Here is a 25,512-nt window from a genome sequence, read left to right as displayed (position 1 = left end):
TGGAAGGGAGCACGTCGGGGACACGGGCGAGGACATCCGCCTGCTGCGGGGGCGGCGACATGGGCAGGTGTGGGGGCCGAAGATTCCCGCTCAGGCCCTTCTTGCTTTCTTTTCCTTCCTCCCTCCCTGCATGCATCTCCACTCGCCCGCCCGAAAACCCGCACAAATGCCCCGTGCCAGGCCCCGCAAACAGCCCCGGCCCAGGGCGGGCGGAGGCCTGGGCACACCTGGCTCCCGGCGTCATGCGGGAGTCAGCGCGCAGAGGCAGCAAGGGCAGGAGACCCTGGGGGGAGAGGCGGGGCAGAGAGTGGAAATGAGGCCTGCCCCTGGGACAGTCCAGGCGCACGTGTGGGGGCTACTGCCCGCAGACCTCCGCCTTCCCGCTTTCGCCTTGGAGCGGACGGGGAGGGATCGGACGGGGACCGGATCGGTCTGGGAGAGTAGCTGCCTCGGCGCTCTTATCAAGTCACGTTCCCACGCAAACACCCCCCGGGCTCTCCCCGTCAGTCCTCCGCGTCAAGGTCAGGGGCTCGGCATTCAGAGCAACCCACGTCCGACGCCGGTCCACCCCGACCTCACCTACACCTCTTCGGCTTCCTGGGCCGATGACCTGCTCTTCTCAGAGACGCGCGTCACCCCTGGAGCCGGCGGGGCTGTGAGCCGCCTGCCCGCGATGCCCCTCTGCTCCTCTTCAAACCCGGCCCCCTGCGGGGACCCCCATCGGGCTGCGTCTCCCCCAGGACGCTTTCCCTCGTCCCCTTGGCCCTCCGAGATTCTCTGTCCCCTGGGCACACGGGAGCCCCGGCCACGCTTGCCCGCGACACTCAGGCGCCTCAAGGCAGCTTGTGTCCTCGGCCAGACTGTAAATCTGTGAGGACAACTTCGCGTCTCCTATGGCGCTTAGTGCGGGTTTTCAGGACACAGCGGAACTCAGTTAATTATTTCCTGGATGATGAACAGAATCACGTTAAACGGCCCTTCCTCCTCTCCTGGCGACCGCCAAACAGCACCGACAGTTACGGAGAAAAACTCAGGACCGGCCTCGTGAATAAAAAGCCTCGTTGAGAGAGTTGCGCCTGCAGGGGGGTGGGTGACGGTGCAGAGCCCCCGTGTCCTGGCCCGAGCTTCCGCTTCTTTCCATGTTTGGAGAACGTGTCCGTGTCACCCTCAGGAAGCGGCACCTCTGCCGACCTCTCCCTGCACACGGGAGCGCCCGTTTCTCTCTGTGTCGCCTGCCCTCTCTGTTCCCTCCTGCGGCCGCCCTTCCAGCTGATGCGGGCTGCGGCCCCCTCTCCTGCCACGGATCCCTTTCCTGCCACGGATCCCACCTGCCGTGTTCCTCCTTCCAAACATCATCGTTTTCCTACCTCTGCCCCCACCGGGCTCTTCCTTAGATTCCCGCTTTGCAGTCCTGCCTACTGCTTCTAGAGTCTTCCTTCCTTCATCCCCATCACGTGCACACAACTTGCTTGGGGCCGTTCCACAGCTCTGTCCCGCGCTGGCCGTGCCCCTCAGGGTCGACCTCTGCTTCTCGGGGCGCAGCGGGGGACCTGTCAGCTGGCGGTTGAGCTGGGCGGCTAGGAGCCCCTCTGGGCAGCTCCCTCACTGCTGACTCCTCACGGGGAAGTCACCCTGCAGGAGGCTCTCCCTGGGGCAAGCCCCAGCCCTGGGATGCGGGGGGCGGGGTTTGGGGGGGGGCAGAGGGGAGCTGCTCCGCCAGCCCAGCATTGTCGACCTCACCGGGGGGCCTGGGCGGACTGGGAACACTGCTCTAGCTTCTGTCCAACCAAGCAGCTCCGGCCCTCAGGGGTCTCCCCAGGGGCCTGTTGCTGAGCTATTATATTAGCCCCCAGGGTCCACACGTGTCTCAGCTGCTTCTCTGGGCTCGTGGGAAGGACCGGGGGGTCTGTGGGTTTGTGTGCCAGGCCGCCCTCGGAGAAAGCCCTGGAAAGGGCCCACCCAGCAGACAGTGAACACCACCCACCAGCTGTGTGCTTCCCCTATGCCTCCCGGACGTGTGTCCCTCTCCCGGCTGGACAACAGCTAGACAAGCTTCTCAGCAAAACATAAAATGGAAAATAGAGAGTAACAGAGCAACGGGACAGCCGGCAGCAGAAAACTGGCAAACTGGGTCTGGGGCCAGAGCACCCGCGTCCCGTGGCAGGTCCCGCGTCACTGGTGGGACTTAAGTGCAGGTTCCACCGTTTGGAAGGCCCACCCATTTCCTCAGTTGTGCTCTGGAAAGTTCTGGACTTCTACAAAGACCAGAGGCAGGAAAGAATTTGGATTTCCTGAATCAACTGAAAGATTAGACTCCGACTGTAGCCTGGGGCGAAATGGCTCTTCTCGTCACTACGGCCTTCCCTGCGTTCAAACGCAAGCCTGTGTTCCAGAGCAAGCGCTGTGCAAAGCTCACGCCCTCGGGTGTCGGGTGTGGAGAGGGCGCACCCGGAAACCACAGAACGGCCGGCCGCACGCGCAGCCCGCCCGACGCTTCAGCCTCGGGAGGCTGAGTTCACACCCGTCTCGGGACCCCCGTGGGAACCCCAGGACGCGGCGGGAGCCACTTACTTACCAGCGCAGGGCGATTTTGATGGGGGTGGTGAGGCAGGACGTGAACAGGTCGGCCGGGAGGTCGGGGATCATGGGCAGGAGCTCGTTGGCCTCACAGGCTGCCAGCTGAATGCAGTTTTTCATGGACGGGGGCAGGGGCATCTGCGCGAGCGGGTGGTTCGGGTTAATGGCAGCAACCTGCAGGGGGAACATTAAAGGCAAAGAGCGGCTTAGGGGTCGTGGAGAAGTGCAGGGTCAGCTGGAAATGTGGCCCCAGACGAGACGCGAGGCAGGCTGCACACCCTGGGTGTTCCTGAGGCCCTGCAGAGAGGCCGCGGTGGAGTCCCCTGGGGCGGTGCGGCCTCCCGCTCGTTACCAAGGTCCCTCCCCCGACACTGCGAGGCCGGGTCCCCGGCACATCAGTTCTTTACGGTTTTCCGTGCGTAGCTCCTTCCTTACTCTGATCATACCAACGTCCAAGCATAGTTCCCTCCAGGGCTCTTTCAGTGTCTTGTCTGTTTTAAAACTCAGTCTCTTGTCCGGCATCACTTACTTTGGTGTGTTTACTGACATGGGGTGACGTCCAGCCTACGGGGTGAGCAGCACCAGCACCCAAGTGCAGAGGGCGAATCTGAGCGCGGCGGACCCACTGACCCGGCACAGCCGGAAGCCTGGGGAGCACACGGCCCCTCGCCTGGCGGTGGGCCGGCTGGTCTCACGCTCCCCTAGCCTCATGTGACATCTCCAAGTCCTTCTAACAGGCGTGTTAACTCTGCAGTCAGGGAAGAGGGATTTTCTGTTTTGTTTTGTTTCGTTTTAATGCAGAATTTAATTTCTCTTTAGGGCAGGGAAAGTAATATCTGCTTGGTATTTCCTTCGATGAGGTTCTGGAAGGCAGGGGCACGGGAAGAGGGGCCTCCAGCTCACTGAAGTTTTAGGAAGAAAGGCTCCACGCTAATTACTGCCGATGGTGAGGGTGCACACATTTCACTTTTGACTAAATGAAATCTAATTAAGAGTGTCAATCTAAAATGATGTGACGCAGTAAAAAGTTTTCTTAAAAATCACACACAGAACCATCAGACGCGAGGCCTCCGTGCACCCTCGTGAAGAGCGGCAGAATTCACCGACGTCTGGGACCCTCACTCAACCGAACCCGCTCCCTCCGCCACGGCCTGGGAGACCCTCCCCAGCTGCACCTCTGTGCGGCCCGCTCACCCCATCACGGGTCCTGCTGCCATTTTCAGGGACGCCGCCGGCAGAATGCGCGAGGGCTCCCACGGCTCACCGCGTGGAGCCGGGGCAGGGAAGCAGAGGGCGGCCCTCCCTGGGGCTGGGCGCAGGGGACAAGGAAGGTGCGGACAAAACGTGCCCACTCAGGGCCGCTGGAGGGGCTTCACGTCTCCCGGGCTTCGGCGGCCCTGAGTGATGATGTGGGCCCAACATGCCGGTTCTGTGGGCCAGCACAACGTCCAGTACCTGGACACTCACTCACCAACAGCCCCGACCTGCGCGGAATGAAAACTATTTACCGCGGGTCATAACCCAGCCTGTCCGCAATCCAGGAAGTGAAGCAGGGTGACAGCTCCCAGGCGCCTTCTGACCCCGCCCCGCCGTGAGGACCGGGAGCACGCGGGCCCCGCGGCCTCCTGCCACCTGCGGGGGTCCTTGGGTGACCACCCCAGAGCGGCAGGACTCCTTCCTGTCCCCGCAGACCACGGCTGTGCGTCGCGCCTTGCTCGGACGGGCTGAGCGTGAATCTCAGTGTTTGCTCCTCGCGGCTGCACAGTCGTTGACGCTTCTCAAGGCTCTGTCACGTTCACTATTTCATTTGCTTTTCGAAACGCCCCCCATGAGGTACGCTGTATTTCCATTTTCAGAGATCTTCCGCGATGAGGACATGGCGCCCCCAAGGACTCGGTCGGCGCCTGGGTCGCGTAAGCACGAGGCTGCTCCCGGTCCCCGTGCTGCGTCGGCCCCCCCGGGACCCCGTGGAACCCCCAACCCCGGGGCACAGACGGGGCGCCCCGCAGGCTCTGCCCACCAGCCCCCGCGCACTCAGATCCCACGCCCGCGAAGCCACGCTCACTCACTGGTACGCGGCACAGTGCCGAGGACGTGGGCCGTCGTGATTGCTGCTGCTCAAACCTTGTTTCTAATCTCAACGTTTCTCAAATGGGAGGTGGTGAAGGTTGTGGTTTCATCGACAACCCAGTCCACAACAGGAGCATTAAGCCCAGAATCCGTAGAAATTCTACTAGACCTCATAATAAGGGCAATTAAAATTTTTTAATTAAAATACAACTTTCAGAAGAATGGGTTTTCTTCCTTAATTGTGGTAAGACACAGATAACAGGAAATCGACCACTTTAACCATTTTGAGCTCATGGTTCAGCAGCACCGAATACTGACACCAGGCTGCAGCCACCAGGCACTGGGTTTTTAAAGCGAAGATGGCAGAGACAGCAGATCCACGCCCCCAATCCTCTCCTTGGCTCCTGCTCTCAGCTCAGCACGACGGGGCACCTGCTTCCCAGGGGAGACGGGCTCCCCGGGGCCGCTGTGACAACCCCGCCCAGAAGGGCGACGGGTCCGGGTGCCAGGTGGGTCGGCAGCCCCTCAGGCCCGAGTCTCGGGGAAACGTCAGAGGCTGGGGCAGGGACGTGGGGACGCTCTGGGCCTCGCCACTGGGTGCGAGCGCCCCCTCCCCGGTCCCGGAACCGGGCGGCCAGGTTCAGGCGGGCCGGGCAAACCTCCGTGGAGTCCGGCGCGGAGAAGGGCAAGCACAGCGGGACTTCGGTGGGAAGATGCGGCTGTTACGTACAAACTAGATTCCACACTCTTATTTTCCTTTGCAGAGAGCTGTCCGTTTTCACAGCGGAGACGCTGGAGGTCCGCGGGTTCGAGCTTTCTGGTTCATGGTCTGATTCCCCGTTAAGCTTCCTCTCTACCGGTGCTGGGAATGGACGCGCAGGCCCTTCAGCCACAAGTGCGGACACCGGGGCTCTCCCACGCTTGCTCCTCCGTTGAGCACCTGATCTGATGCCTCTCGGGAGGGGAGCACTCAGTCACGCCAACGCCACCCACAGGGAGCTCAGGAGGTGGGTGTGCGCAAGCCGGCAGCCGTGGCGGAGCTTGGTGGGCTTCGCGAGGCCTCCGCGAGGCGTGCAGAAGTCTGTTCGGTCTGGTCCACAGGCGGTGCTCCCACCGCGCTGCCGGGTGGCGAGGCAGAGCAGGGCCTCCGTGCGACGCTGTTCAGTCTGCACCTCGTGCCCCCCCGCCCCCCCAGCATTTGGCTCACAGCCTGCAAAGTCCTGAGGCTCAGGAGGCGCTCGGTGGACGCCAAAGATGGACGGGAGGCAGGTACACGGAGAAACGTCTTTATCCCAAGTACATCTACTAGAAATGAAATTTCCCAATTAAAAACGGGCACTGATAGAAAGCCCGACCCCTTCACAGGCCCCGTGCAGCGCGGTGTAAACGGGGACCATGTGGCAGGTCTAGCCGCTGACGGTCTCAGGCAACCTGTCACAGCTGTTCAGCGGGAATCCGGCGGGAAGTGCGCCGTCACGGCCCCTTCCTTCCCACCACGCCGCCGGGCGCACAGAAGGCACATGAAAGCTCTACTTTGGGGATAATTAGGATCCGAAACATTTTTTAAATGACACTCAAGGCAAAGGATTCCACCAACGAAGCATCATTTCTCAGGCTCGCTGACCTATCTTAGTGCAGGGGTCATTTCCCACACATCGTGTTGCTTTTGTATTTATCCAAGATGGTGACCTTTTAATCGAACTCAGTCTTTGCAAACAGCCCGCGTGCAAGGGAACGACTCCCTCAGAGAACCCCAAGAGCCGCCCAGGCGTGGACGTGAACAGCGCCAGCTGGGAGCCGGCGCTCACCCTCACCGAAGGGCACGCCCGACACGCACCTCTACCCAAAGGGGTTTCTCCTGGGGAACCTAGGGACTCGAACACAAGAAAAATCTTCGACTTTCAGAGCTCACTGGAGCCTTCTGGAGGATTTGGGAAGGGTCCAGAAAAGTCCTCGGATGGGATGCACGGCAAGCAGACCCAGCAGAGGCATCTGCTGACTGTTCCGCACGTGTGGGTCGCTGGCGCTCGGGAGGGCCGGGAACCGCTCCCTCTGCTCGGTGCGGCTGCTGGGGGCCGCGGGGGGGGGGGGGGCGGCGGGGGGAAGGGGCTTCTCTCGTTTTCTAAATAAAACTCTGACATCGTGCAGCTTCTTTCTCCACATACAGATACTCACACGAGACAGGAGTGAGCGCGCTGGTAATTCCTGGCCTCCAACGAGGGAAGTTCTGAGAATAACATCTACCCGGCGACAAGGCCGTTTCTGGCTCGCAGCGCTTCTCTTCTCAACTCAGCGACGCCCACTTCCTAGGGACGCGCAGGGTTCAGAGAGAGACGGATCTCTAGAGGACTCCGTGTGCTGCTGGCCCAGCTCCCTGCAGACAGGAACGGGGCCTCTACCACGGGACAGACACTGCACTGAAGACGGCAGGGAAAAGTAGCGGCCGTCACTTTCTATACGTGACTTACGGGAGTTTACGCGCAGCAGGCAGTTAGGTAATAACTTCACAACCAAGCGGTACCTGTGGCTGCGGGCTACCTGTTCCCCAGAACGGGAGTCCCTTTCACTGGAGGAAGGCCACGGGGGAGCCCTCGGGGCTGCCCTTCAAAGGGCAGAGGAAGAGCCCCTCTACAGCAAGCTTCCCACAGTTGCCCCGAGAGCTCGCCCGAACGAACCACCAGAGCTTGAAGCCATTTAGCTGTTAGCCACTGGACAGTTTTGAAGGTGCTCCGGAGTCATTCTGGGCCTCAGTGAGGATGCTTCATCAGAACGTATAACCAAATTCTACTCCCAGAGAGTCAGCAACCGAAGAAAAGGAGATACTGAGAAATTCCGCACCCTTCCACTTCAAGAAGAGAACTTCTGTTTTTTGGCTTTATGAACACTGCCTGTGTGAACATATGTTTTCAGTTCTCTTGGGTACGAGCCCGCAGGGGAATCACTGGGTCACACAGCGGCTCTAAGTTTAACATCCGAGGAGCCGCCAGGCTGGCGTCCAAAGCGGCTGTGTCACCGTACGGTCCCGCCAGCAGCGTGCGGCCTCCCGGTCCGCCACCTCCTTGCCAGCACTTAGAATTACCCACCTTTGTTCTAGCCGGCGTGGTAGACGTGAAGCACGCCTCGCTGTGGTTTGGGCTTCATCTCCCTGGCGGGTGTCGGCGTCCCTGTCCTGCCTTCTGGTGAAGTGAGGACAGAGGGAGCGGACACCCCACCCAGCCCGGCTTCTCATCCTGGCGGGGAGACGGTCTCCTGCCAGAAGTATGATGACAGCGGCCGGTTCATCACAGACGCTCTTTAGCCAGCTGAAGACGGTCCCCTCCAATCCTGGTTTGCTAAGAGGTTTTCCTTTTTTAACATAAAAGCGTGCTGGATTCTGTCAAGTACTTTTTTTTTTTTTTTTTTTTTTTTTTGCATCAATTGATCTGACCATACAGCTTTTCTTCCCCGGTCCGCCGGTGCGCTGGATCACATTAATTGATTTTTTTAACTATTAAGCCAGGCTTGCCCAGCTGGAATGAATCCCCCCACCCCCCCAGTCGTCGAGTGTAACTTTTTATAGATTGCTAGAACCGATCTGCTATTATTTGCTGGAGGCTTTCTGCATCTAAGTGTGTGAAAGATAGGGTTTAAGTGTTTTGTTTTTGTTTTTTTTCTGTTTGTTCTGCGTGTCCCTTTCGACATCAGGGAAATAAAATGCCCTCCCCTTTCCACCTTCTGGATGAGCTCTGTATACAACTGGTGTGAATGCTTCTGTAAATGTTTGGCAGAACTCTCCAAACTACCCGGACCCGGAGACTTCCTTCTCAGGAACTTTTAAATTACAAGGTCAACGTCTTCAGTGGTTATTGGACCATTCACATTACCTACTTCATCTTGGTCGGGCGTGTGGATTTAGAGGAAACGGCCCACGGCTCGAAGTCGTCAAACTTACGAGTGTAGCGTTATCTACATATTCCCTTATTATTCTTTTAATGGCGGCAGGATCCCGACTCCGCTCTCCTTCCCTGTTCGTCGGCCTGGCTGTAGGTTACTGATGATTCCTGAGAAGCAGCCTTTTGCTTCATGGATTTTCGCTGTTTTCACTTTCCATCATTTCTGCTCCTACGGCCGTTATTTTCTTTCTCCTGGTTACCTTGGGTTTATTTGGTTCTCCTTTGATAGCTTCTTGAGGTGGTGCTGCGGTCTGAATGTGTGTGCTCCCCCAAAATGCTGCCGAAATCCTAACCCAGAGTGATGGCGCTGGCAGGTGCGGCCTCGGGAGGGGGACACGTGCCTGAGTTAGGGAAGCCCCTTCCACCGCGCGAGGACACAGCGAGGGGCCCCCGCCAGCCCACGCTGGACCCCTTGTCTTGGGCTCCGGCCTCCAGAGCTATGAGGAACGCACTGCTGTTGTTCACAAGCCCTTCTGGAGTCCCGATGGACTAACACAGGTAGGAACTTCTGACCCGTTGTTAATTTTTCTCCGACGTGTTTCTGTTGTGTTTCTATCACTGACTTCTGGTTGATTCTACTCTGGTCAAAGAACGTACTGTCTGATTTCAATTACTTCACGTTTGTCGAGGCCCGTTTTACGACCCAGGACATGCTATACCTTGAGGAATGCTCCCCGGACGCTTGAAAAGGATGTGTATTTGCCGCCGCCGGGTGCGGGGCTCAGTAAGTGTCAATTCGATCCTTACGACTGACACTGCAACACAGACAATCGTTTTGTCTCCAAAAGGAGACGGTTTAATTTTCTCTTCTGCAGTCGCACGCCTCCTGTGTCTTTCCTGTGCTATGCTGCACACATCGGGCTACCATACACAGCCGGAGAGGAACAGGGACGGTGACCTGGCCTCTGACCTGCGTGTGAAGAGACCACCTGTCTGCTCGCCCCCCAACCCCCGGGTGGGCCGGCAGCCTCCCACCTGCCCTTCTCCTCCAGCACGGCTCTGTGCTCAGCCTGTTTAATGCAGCCATTTTTCTGGCTGCCAGAGAAGGCCCACTGCCCTGGGCCGCCGAGGTCTCTGCGAGAGATGCCTGGCCATTACCTCGGTTCCTTGGGCTCCAGTCCAGTGGGCGGTGGGGAGATCCCGGGGGAGGGAGCAGGTCAGGAACAGGGTCCTGCACTGCATCCCAGGGTGCCGGCCAGGAGCTGAAAGGATTAAACTCTAGATTTACCTTCGGAGAAGCTCCCAGTTTTATGATGGCTGCAAATAGTATATTATATTCATGAATCTGGATTATCATTTGTTTTTTTTTATGTTTCATGCACGCCATTCCAAGACCAAGCATATCTGATGAATCATGAACGTATCAAAAGAAAATAACTAAAGGGAGTTTATTCAGATGTATATTTACCTATGAGGCCACATCTGTAAATATTTCCTGAACATCTACCTCAAACGAGGCAACCCTGACAGGTTTACATAATAGATGTAACTTACAGCCGACAACGCCAACAGAAGAGACACTGCAAAATGACATATAATTAATTGTCAAATTATCCGTGTAACACAGTGCTGCATGCAGTCAGGCCTGGGGAGCGTCCAGGCCGGGGGGTGGGGAGTGTGCAGACCCGGGGACCACCTAGGTTGGGGGAGCATCCAGACGTGGGGAGCATCCAGATCCAGGGGAGCATCCAGGCCGGGGGAGCGTCCAGATCCCGGGGAGCGTCCAGACCCGGGGAGCATCCAGGCCGGGGGAGCGTCCAGACCCGGGGAGCGTCCAGACCCGGGGAGCGTCCAGGCCAGGGGAGCGTCCAGACCCGGGGAGCGTCCAGACCCGGGGAGCGTCCAGGCCAGGAGAGCGTCCAGACCCGGGGAGCGTCCAGACCCGGGGAGCGTCCAGACCCGGGGAGCGTCCAGACCCGGGGAGCGTCCAGGCCAGGAGAGCGTCCAGACCCAGGGAGCGTCCAGGCCAGGGGAGCATCCAGATCCAGGGGAGCGTCCAGATCCAGGGGAGCGTCCAGATCCAGGGGAGCGTCCAGACCCGGGGAGCGTCCAGACCCGGGGAGCGTCCAGACCCGGGGAGCGTCCAGGCCAGGGGAGCGTCCAGACCCGGGGAGCGTCCAGACCCGGGGAGCGTCCAGGCCAGGGGAGCGTCCAGGCCCGGGGAGCGTCCAGGCCAGGGGAGCGTCCAGACCCGGGGAGCGTCCAGGCCAGGGGAGCGTCCAGACCCGGGGAGCGTCCAGGCCAGGGGAGCGTCCAGACCCGGGGAGCGTCCAGACCCGGGGAGCGTCCAGACCCGGGGAGCGTCCAGGCCAGGGGAGCGTCCAGACCCGGGGAGCGTCCAGACCCGGGGAGCGTCCAGGCCAGGAGAGCGTCCAGACCCGGGGAGCGTCCAGACCCGGGGAGCGTCCAGACCCGGGGAGCGTCCAGACCCGGGGAGCGTCCAGGCCAGGAGAGCGTCCAGACCCGGGGAGCGTCCAGGCCAGGGGAGCATCCAGATCCAGGGGAGCGTCCAGATCCAGGGGAGCGTCCAGACCCGGGGAGCGTCCAGACCCGGGGAGCGTCCAGACCCGGGGAGCGTCCAGACCCGGGGAGCGTCCAGGCCAGGGGAGCGTCCAGACCCGGGGAGCGTCCAGGCCAGGGGAGCGTCCAGGCCAGGGGAGCGTCCAGGCCAGGGGAGCGTCCAGACCCGGGGAGCGTCCAGACCCGGGGAGCGTCCAGGCCAGGGGAGCGTCCAGGCCAGGGGAGCGTCCAGACCCGGGGAGCGTCCAGACCCGGGGAGCGTCCAGATCCAGGGGAGCGTCCAGATCCAGGGGAGCGTCCAGACCCGGGGAGCGTCCAGACCCGGGGAGCGTCCAGATCCAGGGGAGCGTCCAGACCCGGGGAGTGCCCACGAGGGAAGCAGAACTGGAGCCGCACCCTGAAAGATGAGTGACCACAGACACACTCGCTCGCCCAGGGGGAGGCCTGACACCCTCAGCCGCGAGGGCTCCGAAACTCTTCGCGCAGAGAAATCACTTCCCTTTTTCCCCAGACCTTCACATTATGGGCGAGGAACGTAAAAGCTGCCGAGTGAGAAGCCCAGCTTCCCACACACCCCACAGGAGGGACGGGGCACGGGTCCCAGCCCCGGGGAGCTCCTCCCGTCATACAGGCTGTCGACAGGGTGGCGTACAAAACACTCTGCAAACAGCACACGCGGCACGAGTGAACGGGAGCCGTATCCACTGGCCAGCAGCCGCGGCCTCGGCCCGGGGAGCCCAGCTCTGCTCAGCGCCTCCCCAGACAGCCCTCCCCACCCTCCACGGCCCCTCGTTTCCCGGGCCTGCTGGCAGCGACCGTCCGATGCCCTTGAGGCTGCCTCCCCACGAGCCTTCCCCCCTTCTGGGCAGCCCCCCAGAGCCAGAGGGCCGGCCTGCCCCACTGGGTCCTTTATGTCCATGACGGAGGCCACTCGTCTCCCCAGCCAGGTGGGAATCCCAATTAGAGGGGCTTCTGCTGGATTTCTTTTTAGATGAGCCCCTCCTCACCCTCCTATAAACAGTTGAAATGGCAGAATTTCTTTTTAAGTTACAAGTGAAATTCTCTTCTGTTCTGTGTTCGAGAGCGAATACCAGGTATATATACATTTCTTTAACACCTTGTTTTGAAAACCTTTGCTGTCGTGAATTCTTACTGCTTACCGTGCATAAAGTACAAGGCAGGGAGGAGAGGGGTGAACCTGGCCAGCTGTCATTAGGAAAAGGGCATGAAACCGTCCAGAGTGTGCGCAGAGACGCAGAGGGGAAGGGGGATCACCGGCCACAGCCTCGCGTGGCGTGGGCTGGAAATGCGGGCTCACCGGGACACCTGTCATCAGGACAGCCCGGGGCTCAGCTGTGTGCTGAGCAGCCGCACCGGCCCTCCACAGAAAGCACTGGCACCTTCTTCGCTAGACAGAGTTACTGACGAACCTGGGTGAAGCAGGGCAGAGCAGCGAGTGTGGCCCACGGCAGCCCAGGAATGTAACGCCCCCGCCCGGTGACCTCGCCCCACGGACAGCGCAGCCCCGGCCGCTTCCCCTGACGATTTCCACCCACGAACACGAGCACACGGCGGTTTCTCTCCATTCCTCCTGGCAGATGGCACAGAGTCCTCTCAAGCCTGTGGCATCGAACACAACAGTCCATGTAAACCTAAGAGAAAAGTTAGTACCTGGGGAAATGGAGGCAACTGAGAAAGGAAGGGGATGCCGTTTACAAACCCACAAATCAGCATCATTTTAAGCCTAAAGGACAACGTTGACGCAGTTATCAGGTAACCGCCTTCTGAGTTCCTCTGCAGCCGGACTGGGGGCGACGGGGGCGATGGGGGCGACTGGAGCCTTGGAGCCGGATGCGCCCCAAGCCACGCAGAAGCTACACGGCGGGGCCGTATCCCGAAGCGCCCGGCGTGCCCGTGGCAAGTGCCTGGAGAGCAGATTCCAGGCAGCGAATGGCAGTCACGACACGTGCCTCTGTCCGGGCAAGCTGGGAACTAACCTGTGGTTTTGGGGGTCACCCGCGGGCGCCACGAATATGACCCTGGCACGGACCGCAGACTTGGCTGGGGAGGCCACGGGCATCCACACAATGTCTGTCTCCGGCAGCAGCGAAGGACAGTGAGACCTCGGGACAGGGCGCGTCAGTTGTGCGGATGCACGCGTAACTAACGTGTCCTGAGGAGACGTGAAGATTCTGGCGTTAGTCGCTTTTCGTCAGAATCACTTAGTTTAGCTGCCTGACGTGAGGTTTAGTCGCAGCGATGGATACGTGAGGATGACGTTCACACGCGGGGTTTTGAATGGAAGATCGTCGGGCGGTCCCGTCACCGTGGATTCGGTGATGCTGCAGGAGCAAGTCTGTTCCTCGCCACGAACACGGGCGTCCGTGCGGCAGGTCTCCGCGGGCCGGTGGCAGCCGGCGGCACGGGTCGCACAGACCGTGCAGAGGACGGAGGGCAGAATCAGGGTTTACTCGGAGGTGTCGCGGGAAGAGCCTCGCAGGGCGTCGGCGAGCGGGAAGACAAGACGTGGCGCCGCCCGGCGCCACACCGAGCGGTGCGGGAAGCGTCCCGGCGCGTGGCCGCTGCTCCCGGGGAAACGCTCGCTGCCCCCGCTGCGGCCGCCACCTAGAACCACCCGAGCGGCGGTCCCACGCCGAGGAGGACAGGCGGTCGGGACCGAGGCGGGCACGCGGCTCAGCCCCACCTGTCCCCGGGAGAAGGGGCGCTGCGGCTCCCGCCCCCGGACGCCCGTGCACTCACCTGCCTCCCGGGTGTCTTCCGGGCCAAGCGGGAACAGGCCTCCCGCACACGACAGCGCTGCAGACGCTCGTCCCCCACTCCGTTCCCGCCCACCGCCCCCAACCACGGCGGGGGCCGGGCACCCAGCGCCAGCCACAGACAGAAGGGAGGTCCGCCGGGCAGGGGTGCCCCGCCTCTTCCCGCCTCACGCACCGCACGCCGCAACCGTCAGGAGAAAACACCACCGGCCGAGGGTGCCAGAGCGGAGGGTGACAGCGGCCTGCCCCCCGACCGCACGTGAGTAACGTTGTTGCGGGCCTCCCAGGCCCTCCCAACGACGACCAAGCGCTACGTGTTTGCAAACCAACAGTAAGCTGCTTTTGCCTTCCCGCCGGAAGCATCCAGACGCGGACACCGAAGGGCTGGGAAAGCTCACCCCGCGCATCCTTCCTCAGGTCGTGACCTGAGAGTCGGCCCTACCAGAAGGAAGGAGAAAAACCAAGGAAGAGGCGGCGGGGGGGTCTGGAAAACAGTGGCTGCTCCCAATGAAGGGAGGCCCAGGACGGCGGCTCCGGGAGGTGCCTTCGAGGAGCGGGGGGCCGGGGAGGAAGACCCTCCGGGCCAGGCACATTCCGAGACGCGACGCAATCCCAGCCAATCTGGGAACCCGGGAAACGCTAAAGAGCTAAGTCAAGAAGAAAAGAGAAAGTCTCCAGGAAGATCCAAGAAGCAAACAAAAACCGTTACGCAAACGGAAACCACAGCACCCGATTTAGCCACCGAATGAGGTGTTTACGTGGATGCGGTCAAGGAGTCAAGGCTTGACGTCGGTCACGTTTTAGAAGCGGCCGACACACAAAGCCCGGGGCTCCGTCACAGGCAGGGAACGGAGGGCTGCCGTAAAAGTCAACGTGGCAGAGCTACGAAACCATAGATGTGACTGATTCCTGATGAAGCCAGAAGCAAAAACACACAGCTGTTGTTTCAATCTGCAAAGGCTACGAAACACAGAAAACCCCAAACCGGGACATGACGCGAGGGCCGTGGGGAGACGGCCGGCGGGGGGTGGGGGGTGGGGGGGGGCGGTGGTTGGTGGTCCCCCCCCTGCTGGTGCTCTTTAGAACTCACTCATGCACACAGCAAACGGGACTCAGAGCTACCCCGCGTCTTTACCACCAAAACTCAACATAATTTCTCCACTTCTTTAAATAGAAGTGACGGCAGCTCTGTTTTGGTTTGTATGATAGCAGAAAGCCCACAGATAACCTCAAATCTGTGAATCAAGCAGTGCCAGCACAAGCATACCGTCTGCATCGACAGAGATGCTCGCTGGGGGAACCAGAAGGCCACGGGCGCGGGGCCCTGGCCGGGAGGTGTGGCGCCAGGCTCGGTTCCCCCACCACTGGCCTCCGGACTGCCTGATCTTTCAAGTCCTGCCATATGCTAATCTGGCAATCCTAAAAATACTTCTCGTGAAGAGACATTGAAAGGAGAGGGGTTTGAAGACTTTCTCTAACTTTCAAGTCGCAAAGCAACGTGACACAATGACACGTGCGGAAGATGCCCGAGTGACGGAGGGTGCGTCCTTCCGGCTGTGACCAGCCTCCGGCTCTGAGCCGTGCTGGTGCCGTGCTCTCCCGGGAGGTGCCGCTCCCTGCACCTGTCGCACTCCTGGGGGGGGGGGGGGGTCTCCCGGTCCCGCCACGAGATGGGGCCACGGCCAGCGTGAGAGCCGACGACCGCCCTCCCCCCTGCACCACTGCGTGCACCGCCGAGGCGCCCCGGCCCGAGCCGCCATCTCCCTGCCTTCCGTGCGATCGTCCGACCCTCTGCCTTTTCAACACTGGCACAAACCACTTTACCTGCCAACGTCTCTTAGCTCACACATCACCATCTACCCCGTAAAACGCCTGCCGCGTGCTTACTGTAAGTTGACGGCACTTGACCCACGGAAGAGGAGGTAAGAATTTCTCAGAAGAATAAAGCGAAGCAGCTACAGAGGACTTCTGTTTGTCCAGCATCCGATGAAACGGCTAAAACAAACATTAAGATATTAGGTGGGAGCCAATTTTATCATTTGACTTGCTGCTGTTTACGCGAGAGGCCAGCTGGACAGCGGCCAGCAGTAGTTAGTGTGGCGGCAACACGCGAGACTCAGCACGCGGTCGTTAGGGGAGAGAAGACACGTAGGAGAGCTGATCGCAAGACACGCGGCGCGACCTGGTGCTGCCCATAGCGTATTTCTCGTTTGCTCTCCCCCGGGAGGAGTGAGTCAATCACACGCTTTTTCCCCCAGAAAAGACGCGTGGACATCTTTTTTGTCGCGCTCAACCAGATGAACGGTTTCTGAGGCTGCGTGAGCCGTGGCGACATGCAGAGAACACGACAGAACCGGCAGAGGGGACCCGCACGGTGCGGCGAGGTCCGCGCCCCGGCTGCGCCCGCCGCGCCGCGATGGGCCGAGGCCGGCGGTCCGCCCTCCTTAACCGCCCTGAAGCTCGTGAATTGGGATAAAAATCGGGCGGCATTCTCTGGCATTTTTACTTACATATTTTAAATGTAAAAAGAAAACCTTTTATTGCCATATTCATTACCTGACGAGACTTTAGCGCTCATGGGATAAGCCGTCCCTTGGGTAGACGTGGGTGAAGGGCCTAAACACAAGGTAGCGATCAGACAACACAAGACGCGGTCCCCCCGCCCCCGCTCTTATCGCAGAAATGCAAGTTCAGGACTTGAAGGGCGGGACTCTACCTTCGAGGTCAAAGGGCACTGCATTTACCAGTCTCTCTTGTGCGATGCCCTGCACAGGGACTCGATTTATAAATATAAAATATTCAAGTGTGTGACATGTTCATTGTAAATCCTACCACGCAGAATTTCAGATGTTATTGCTGATTATTTCTGCCACATCCTCTGATGAAGCACGAAAAGCACAACAATACATTAAAATTGAATCGACCCAAAAAGGCTGGAGGAAACATGTACTCAGGACCATTTTTGCTCCGGAATTGAGAATTTCCTGCACCGCAACCAATCAGAATTCATGACCCCCTCGAGGCTGCAGAATATTCTATTCCTACACTCGCATGCAGGCCACGGGATGAAGGTCTCTTAATTGAAAATGCCTCCACAATTTCCCCTCAGAATTCACTGTTTGGTCCAACATCAAATATTAACTAAAACAACCAAGCGAAATGTCTGCTCGTGAGCAGAGCGCTGTACTGGCTCTCCCAGCTCCTCTGCGCGCGCGCGCACACACACACACACACACACACACACGTGCGCACACACAAACACAACGTGCACACTGTGCACACACATGCACACACACAGCCATGCACACACGCAAACAACCCCTCACAAACACAACCACGAACACACATGCACATATGTGCACAAACGTGTGCACACATGCAACCACAACTGTGCATACACACACACACACACACACACACACACACACACACACACACAACAGGGACAATGACAAAGATGTAGAACTGATGGCTATGCCCAGATATGGGGCCGTTTCTCCTAAAATCTGCTTTATTTTAACATTTATCCCAGAGGCAGAGGCCACTGGAGCACAAACCAACTCTAGAAATGTCAGCACTTAACTAATGGTCACATTCGAAATGACACTAAGCAGGGCGCCTGGGTGGCTCAGTCGGCTGAGCGTCCGACTTCGGCTCAGCTCATGATCTCACGGTTCGTGAGTTCGAGCCCCGCATCCGGCCCTGTGCTGACGGCTCGGGGCCTGGAGCCTGCTTTGGACTCTGTGTCTCCCTCTCTCTCTGCCCCTCCCCTGCTCACTCTGTCTCTGTCTCTCTCTCAAAAATAAAATAAACATTAAAAAAAAATTTTAAATGACACCAAGTAAAATGAGACGTTAAAAATACGCCCGTAAGTCTGTGCCGAGGACCTCCCGAGCTCTGTCATCGAATGTCCCACGTTGCCCGGAGCGCTGGGACAGCCCTCCCAGTGGGAGAACGAGGGGAGCCCCGCGGAGAGTCCGGCCCCCACCCCCATAGGCGCCCCGGCCTGCAGCGGACACCGGTCGGGGGCGCGAGGGCCTCACCTCCAGCTCCTGCTCCCTCTGCAGGGCGAACTGTTTGAAGGACTTGACGATCAAGCCGGCGTTGGAGCAGTCGTAGACGAATATTGACGGGCTGCCCATCCACGTCTGCAGGTCATAGATAGACAGGGGGATGTACTGCGTGTAGTTCTGGAAAACAAAACACGGGGCGCGTGGGAGTGAGGCCTCCCGGACTGGACCGCCAACCCACACCCGCGCCACGAGGAAGGTAGGACACGTGGGGCCCGGTGGTCGGGGCGGTCTCGAGCTGCTGCTTCTACACGCTGCAAGTAACAGCCGCCCGCCACCTGCCCGGGGGCGCGAGTGCCGGGCGGCCGTCGCGGTCTAGGGCCCCGCCCCCGAGCTCCCCTGCGGGTGCCAGCGGCTGGCCGTGTCCTGGGAACGCGAGCCCCTCCCCGCAGCGGGACTCCCCTGCCTGTGTCCTACCACACCGGCTCCGGCGTTTACCTTCTGCTCCCGCCCCTGGGACCCAAAGCACAGCCTCCTCTTGCAAACTTAAAGGATGCGCGTGCACACCAGTTGCCTCCGTAGCTTCCAGGTGTGCTTATGGGACTGCTGCGCGCCCCGCCTGTCAGGGGGATGAGCTCTGGGGAGCTGCCGAGGCCCCTCCGACGTGCGTGGTTTCCCCACGGCACCTTCTGCTTCAGAGACACCCGTAAGCACTTAAACCTCCAGGTGGTTTCAACAATCACACTGAGGGGACACAAGTGGATTCGGCCCTCTGATTTTGCAAAATCACACAACAGTAACTTATTAACGTGAATCCGCTAAGAGCAGTATTTTTCTGGACAGCCTGTACCGCTCAGTGCTCGAGAACACTGCAGGGATTACTGGTAAACGCAGACAAGGACGTTCCTCCTCTTTAGAGAGACGGTCACAAGTCTCACTCAAAGGCAACCCGTCTAAGCAATTCTTCTGCACGGAACACCTTCGCTTATTCGCCCTTCCTCGGCACGGACAGGTGAGTGGTGATGCTGGCAGGAATCGACTCTGCACGCTGACAGCGAAGGTGGCCGTGTTTCCCACAGTGGAGCCACACACGTGGGCTCTGGTAGCGCCAGGAGGATTGTTTAAACGCAACAGGAAAACAGGACGGAGGACAGAAAACCAAAGAGGCCCGAGGGAAGTCTGTCACGAGGCTGGCCGGCGGAGGCTTTCTCGACGCACACAGCGTAGCACCAGATCTGTCGATCGCAGGACGAGGCCACGTCCGGGGACACAGGTGTGTGTGCGCGAGGGAGCAGACACCTGGACCCCGGGAGGGGCACACACATCCTGTGCCACGTCGCCTCGCCACCCCGCCCTCCTCCGCTGGCCTGCCGGTCGTCACCGCACTACGTGAGGGAACGCTGGAAACGCCGTCTCTAAATACTCTCGCCGGAAGATACTACGGATGTCAGCGCTTCCCTAACGAATCTATGCAGTGAGTGCACGGCCGATCAAAATACCAGCGGGAGTGTTCCTTGATGGCATTTGACAAGCTGGTTCTAAAGTTAGCGCAGAGAGAAATGCACAAGAATAGCGCAAAAAAAAAAAACCAAAAAACACACCATTTTTAAAGGAAGAATAACGAGCAGGGACTCGCGCTGGCAGATATTAAATATACTATAAATCTATGGTAATTACAGGATGGTATTAGGGAGGACGAGAAAAACAAATCAACAGAGAAGGTCCAGAAATAGACCCGCATATATAATTATAACGAAGGTGGCATTTTAACTCCGTGAAGAATGAACGATTCAGTACGCGATACTGTAAAATCTAACTAGCCATTCAATATTGCTGAGATTCTATGTACAAAAAAAATCTAGATAGATTTTTCTTTCTTTTTAATGTTTATTTATTTTTGAGAGAGAGAGAGAGCGTGAGTGGGGGAGAGGCAGAGAGAGAGGGAGACACAGAATCCGAAGCAGGCTCCAGGCTCTGAGCCCAGCATGGGGCTGGAACTCACGAGCCACGAGGTCATGACCAGAGCCGAAGTCGGACACCCAACTGACTGAGCCACCCAGGCACCCCTAGATAGATTTTAAAACTAAACATAAAAACAGAATAAAAGGTTTTTATTTATTTTGGTGCAAGAAAGGCCTCTTAATTCACAAAACTTAGAAGACTTAAAGAGAAATACAGTAAGATAAAAATTATATAAATCTGATAAGCCACACACCAATGACAAGCAACTCGAGAACACAGTGGGCACCGCGCACGTGACAGGATGTTTGGAGGGCGCGTGTGTATGAGCTTCTGCTCGGACCAGTGAAGACGAAACAAGGAACACGCGAACAGGCAAAGGATACAAACGTGCAACCCGCAGAAGCGGCGGGTGTGATGGAGGACTGGGGAGAGAGCTTCACGCTCTGGATGGATCGTGGAAACACAGATTACGGCGAGAACCATCTATCTGCCTCTGCGTTTGTCTTCATCCAGCAGAGCGGAAAGAAATGTAAAAGATGAACAGATCAGCAGGTGTTCCACAGGGCATCGGCTTATTGTTGGCAGGCGTGTAAATAAGGAAGCTTTTTCAGAAAGCCGTTCACTTTCACGTGCAAGTTTCAAACGTACAAGCCTTTGACTCGCACGTGTCCATCCAACGAAAAGTTGCATCCGCATGGACAAATGTACGTGCGAGGACATACGGTACTCTTGCTGGTAAAAACCTGCCAGCTATCTAAATGCCACCAGGGAGGAGGCGGCTGGCCTTAGCTCTGTCTCCTCCTCCTCTTCACCAGGTAAGCGCAGGAGTGACCCACATACATCCACATTGTGGCACGCGGCACTTCAAGCCGTGCACCGCTTGGAGACTGAGCTGGCTGGTGGGTGCTGACATAGAGAGACACCCCAGGCTTGCCATGATTTCGAAGGTGCGAGTCTTAGAACAACGCACAGATGACAGTCCCATCTTGTGGGAAGATAAGGAAAGGGCTGTGTGTGTGAGACGAACAAACGGCTAGCACCTGAGCGCTGCCCCGCCCACGAGAACTCCGTGTCCGCGGGACGGGCGGCCCAGATCAGTGGCACCGAAAGGACAGCACTGGACCACGAAGGGTGGTCTTCTCGGGCCGGGCGGTGCAGGTGTGCGTTTAGGGACAGAGCTGTGTTACTCCTGCTCCTTTGGTACCTGTGTGCTCTTGGAATCCTTCAGAACAGAAATTACTTGTGTTTTCTGAGAAGACAAGACGCACTCAAACTGTTAAGAGGAAGGAAAAGGGTCATCTCCAGGGTTTACCATAATACACTCCCACATCCTTCTAATATTTATAACCGGCAGGCATCACGCGCCACCTGCAGAAGAAGGCTTCCGCAAGCTCTCCGACGGGCGGAGCGGAACGTGCGTGAGGGCCTCCGGGGACGGTGGGGAAGAGAGACCCTCTCTGCGCCCGCTCCCCAGCACCCACCCTGCCCCTGCTGACGTGCAGCCCCCGCTGCTGGGGTGGGGGGCGGAAGGGCAAAGAGAGCCCTTTAACTGGGCAGGGACATCCCCACACCCCCGGGAATTCATCGCGTTGTTACCTGCCGGCAACACGCTGTGTGCGGTTTATTTGCCGCCCACAACGTCCTCGGCTCAGCGGGGAGCGGCCAAATACAGCTGGCAGGGTCCTGACCACACTGCCGTCACCACTTCATCCGCCTGACCGTCGGGAAAGTGCCTTCCGGGGACAGGCCGACAAGGCCCCAACACAGCACAGAGGCGTGACGTAAGATACATTTCAGCAGACCGTGTTCTCAGGCCTTGCCTTCTGAGCTAAAATCTAAACTTTGTATTTCTCCCAAATCAAAAGTTTCTTGAAAAACGTTTGAGATACAAAGTTAATTAATGGCAATTCGCTAAAATACCGTAGCTCTAACGTACTAGGAAACCATGATTTTTCCTTCCACTCCCTGTGACCGCCGGCCGCCAATGACAGGCTTCAAGTGGGTCCTCGGCCACCCAGTCCCTCTGGGGGCCAGAAGCTTCCCCATCTTCTGATGCTCATCCGAGGGGGGCAGCGTCGCGAGAAACCTCCGACTCTCCAAACTGTTTCCGCTTCACAACTGTTCGTTACGGACGGACTCTCACCGGAGACAGACCACGGGGACGCCCACCGCCGAGGGAGGCTTGCACGCGGCACACGCACCCACGCTGCCTCTGAGGAGGGGCCGGCTCCTACGCGTTAGCTGTGTGTGCAGAAACGTGGAAGTGTGCACCCACCGGGAAGGAAGAAAATCAACGCCGTTCGATCACATTGAGGAAAACGGCCTTTGAGAACCAAGTCTTATTAGTTCGTGAGCATGCAGATCTCATTCCCATCTCAGAAAGACCCCGGGCGGCTGGTCAAGCTTCAGGCCAGAGCTCCCGCCCTGCAAACCCCCGAAGGGCGGCCTGCACCATCGCAGACACAGCTGTGGAAGAACAGCATCCAGAGCACAACCGTTTCTCTGGTCCCACGGCACGTTCCCACGTTGTCTCGGTGGAACCACCCTGGACGGGCTGCACAAGTGCAAGGCACCCCCCCGTGCACAGAGGGCGCCCGGAGCACCCTGAGGCTTTTAGGCAGGGGCTCGGCTCTCCACCCCCCATCAAAGCCACAAGTAGCGAGAATTCCTCACCAGAGCCGCTCTCCTTTCTCTTGAAAAAATGTATTCAAGGCCATGTTTTCATTTCAAACAAAGAAATACAAATAGGGTTCGGACAATTTATTCATTACAATCCATTTTATCTGTCAGGTTATATTAAACATTAAAAAAAAAAAAAGTCCCCTTGCTTCATCAGACTGTCTTCTCGGGCGAGTCAGTGGCAGAGGCAGCAGCAGAACAAGGGCCGGGAGAGAAGGGCGTGGGGTTTCCGGGGACAGCAGCGCGCCTCCAGAGAAGCCGTCCCCGTTTCGGAGAAGACGCTCGGTGCACCTTCTGCCAAAGTCTCCAAGTGTGGGTGAGAAGTCCCAGCCACACTGACGTGGCCTCCTCCTGCGGGCCCTCCAGGATTGCTGCCGGGGCCATACTTCCCCGTGGGCCCAGAGACAGAGCCGCGGCTGCATCTGGACGGTCATCCCGCGTCCCCGCCCTGTGGGGTAATGCGTGCGGCTGTCCTCCGAGGACAGGACTTCTTTCCAGAGGCCGCCCAGGAGCGGGAGGGGCCGGCCCGGGCGCCGCAGGGGCCGAAGAACGGGGCTTGACCACCGGGTGCGGCGGTCGGCAGCTCCGGAGCCTGAGCCACGAGCAAACTTCCGTCCCTCCGAATCCGTAAGGCCGAAGCCACGGTGGCTTTGCTGCCACTTCCTCTGCCTTTCCTTGATTACAGTTAAATGACCGACCGCTCCCCGAGTAATTCTAAATAAGTATTATTTAAATAATACAAGTCACTGGTTTTTGAACGTGCATGTCTCCATCAAACAGTGACATTCTTATTCTGCCTTACGTACAGTTCGTTACTGATCCTGCTGAAAAATGGATCACAAAGGCCTTTCAATGCATCATTATCAAAAACATACACTTGTAATTTGTAAAGAGCAACATTTGTGCCAGGTCCCCTGTAGCATTTGTTTTGTTACTTTATCCATATTGAGAGCAGCAAAGAAAAAAAAAAAGAAAGAAAACAAAGCTGGTAATTTCATCGTAAACTTGACTTGTCTTTTCTGAGGATTTCTGGCGCTTTCTGTTTGTCTGCAATAGTTGAAGGAAGACCGTCAGCAAAAATTCTGTTTCTTCAGAAGCGCTGGAAGACTTCGGACTATTTCTTTATAAGAGCTTGAAGGTTTAAAAAAAAAAATACATGATTCCCTTGATGTTAAGAGATATAAAATCTTAACTGATTTCTCTGCTGCCCTGTACCATTTGAAAACCGGATTTATGGAGCGTGTGGGGCCGATCGCCGGCATTTCTCCTAAGTTCCAAGGCCCGGCTGCTGCTGCTGCTGTGGGTCCGCGACCCGCACCTCAGAGTCCCTGGCGTAGGCGGCGCGGGCATGCGGTACAGACACAGGGCGCTCGCTCCTCAGTTCTGGCGCCACCCGTACACCTTACGCTTCACGAATCAGGAAACATTTTGCTAGTAAGACGATACTGAAAGACAAATATCCAGGGGCGCCTGGGTGGCTCAGTCGGTTGAGCAGCCGACTTCGGCTCAGGTCATGATCTCACGGTCCACGGGTTCGAGCCCCGCGTCGGGCTCTGTGCTGACCGCTCGGGGCCTGGAGCCCGTTTCAGATTCTGTGTCTCCCTCTCTCTGTGACCCTCCCCCGTTCATGCTCTGTCTCTCTCTGTCTCAAAAATAAATAAACGTTAAAAAAAAAAAAAGAAAAATATCCATTCATCCAAGAGTCAACCTTAAGTAGAATTTCAACTACAAATTCAATTTCTTTGATCGATACAGGGCTATTCAGGCTTTCTATTTCATTCTGGGATTTTGGGGTTTTTTTGAGAGAGAGAGAGAGAGAGAGCACACACGTACCTGTGCACGTGCACGAGTGGGGGAGGCGCAGAGACAGACGGAGATGTGGGGGCAGAGCTGACGCGGGGTTCCATCTCACAACTGCGGCACCACCGCCCGAGCTGAAATCAAGAGTATCCGACTGGCCACCCAGGTGCCCCTGGGTCACTTTTGACAAGTCACATTTTGTAAGGCATGTCCCATCTAATTTAAGTTTAATGGTATAAAATGTTAATATGTCCTCGTGTATTTGATATCTGTAGGATAGGTGGTGACGTCTGCTCTTTCATTTCTAAGTGTGGATTGTGTCCTCTCTGTTCTCTTGATCTGTTTGCTGGAGACGTGTCAGTTTAAAAAAAAAAAAAGCGAGCTACGTTAGCTCTCTCCACTGCTCGTTCTCTATTTTACTGATTTGTGCTGTTATTTCCTTCCTTCCTTCTACTTGCTGTGAGTTTAGTGTGTTCATCATTTTCTAGTCTCTTAAAGGAGAGACTGAGATTTTAACTTTACACCTTTCTGCCTTTCTGCAAAAAGATTTAAGGGCATACGTCTCCATGCGTGCACTGCGTTAACTGCATCCCGCAAATTCTGGCAAGTCTTATTTTCGTTATTCTTCCATCTGGACTCTTCTTTCCTTTCCTTTGTCATATCTTTTTTTGACACGAGTCATTCAGTTTCCAAATGTTTGAGGATTTTCCAGATATGCTACGAGGCCAACTTCTGTAGTCACAGAATAGATTCTGTATGATTTCAGTCCTTCAGACCTCATGGAGACATGCCATTCTCGGAGGACACCCCCCTGCACCTGACATGTGCACCCCGCAGCCGTTGGGCACAGGCGTTATATTCACTGATTCACAGCGACTGACAGTACTGTTCCAGTCTTTTCTATCAGTAACTGATTTCTTCTCCCCTAGAAAAAATACATTATGTCTGGAGTTTTCTTTGTGAGAAAACTATTAATCATCAATCTTAGTTTTAACCTATCAATTACTGACAGATGGTTATCCAAAGCCCCAACCGGAATTATGGATTGGTTGCTTCCTCTCTTTGCTCCTGGCAATCTTGCTCTATGTATTTTGAACTCTCCTATCAAGCACCTACATATCCAGGACAGTTTACGTCTTTCTGATGACCTAACCATTTGTCATTGTGAGATGTCCCTCTTCACCT

The 25,512-nt window shown here is 57.4% G+C and overlaps 1 protein-coding gene across 1 annotated transcript in view; it reads right to left on the bottom strand.

Moving 5' to 3' along the window:
• Positions 1–25,512, bottom strand: part of RPTOR (regulatory associated protein of MTOR complex 1) — a 334,863-nt gene that overhangs the window by 165,756 nt on the left and 143,595 nt on the right. Inside the window, exons 5-6 of the mRNA XM_042914527.1 lie at positions 17,920–18,066; positions 2,576–2,751 (exon numbers count right to left, since the gene is read on the bottom strand). Of these exons, the coding sequence (XP_042770461.1) occupies positions 2,576–2,751; positions 17,920–18,066 (323 nt within the window). The remainder of the gene's footprint in view (positions 1–2,575; positions 2,752–17,919; positions 18,067–25,512) is intronic.

The sequence above is a fragment of the Panthera leo genome, chromosome E1 (genome assembly GCF_018350215.1).
Source record: "Panthera leo isolate Ple1 chromosome E1, P.leo_Ple1_pat1.1, whole genome shotgun sequence".
Classification (NCBI taxonomy): domain Eukaryota; kingdom Metazoa; phylum Chordata; class Mammalia; order Carnivora; family Felidae; genus Panthera; species Panthera leo.
This window is presented reverse-complemented; position numbering and strand designations above follow the sequence as displayed.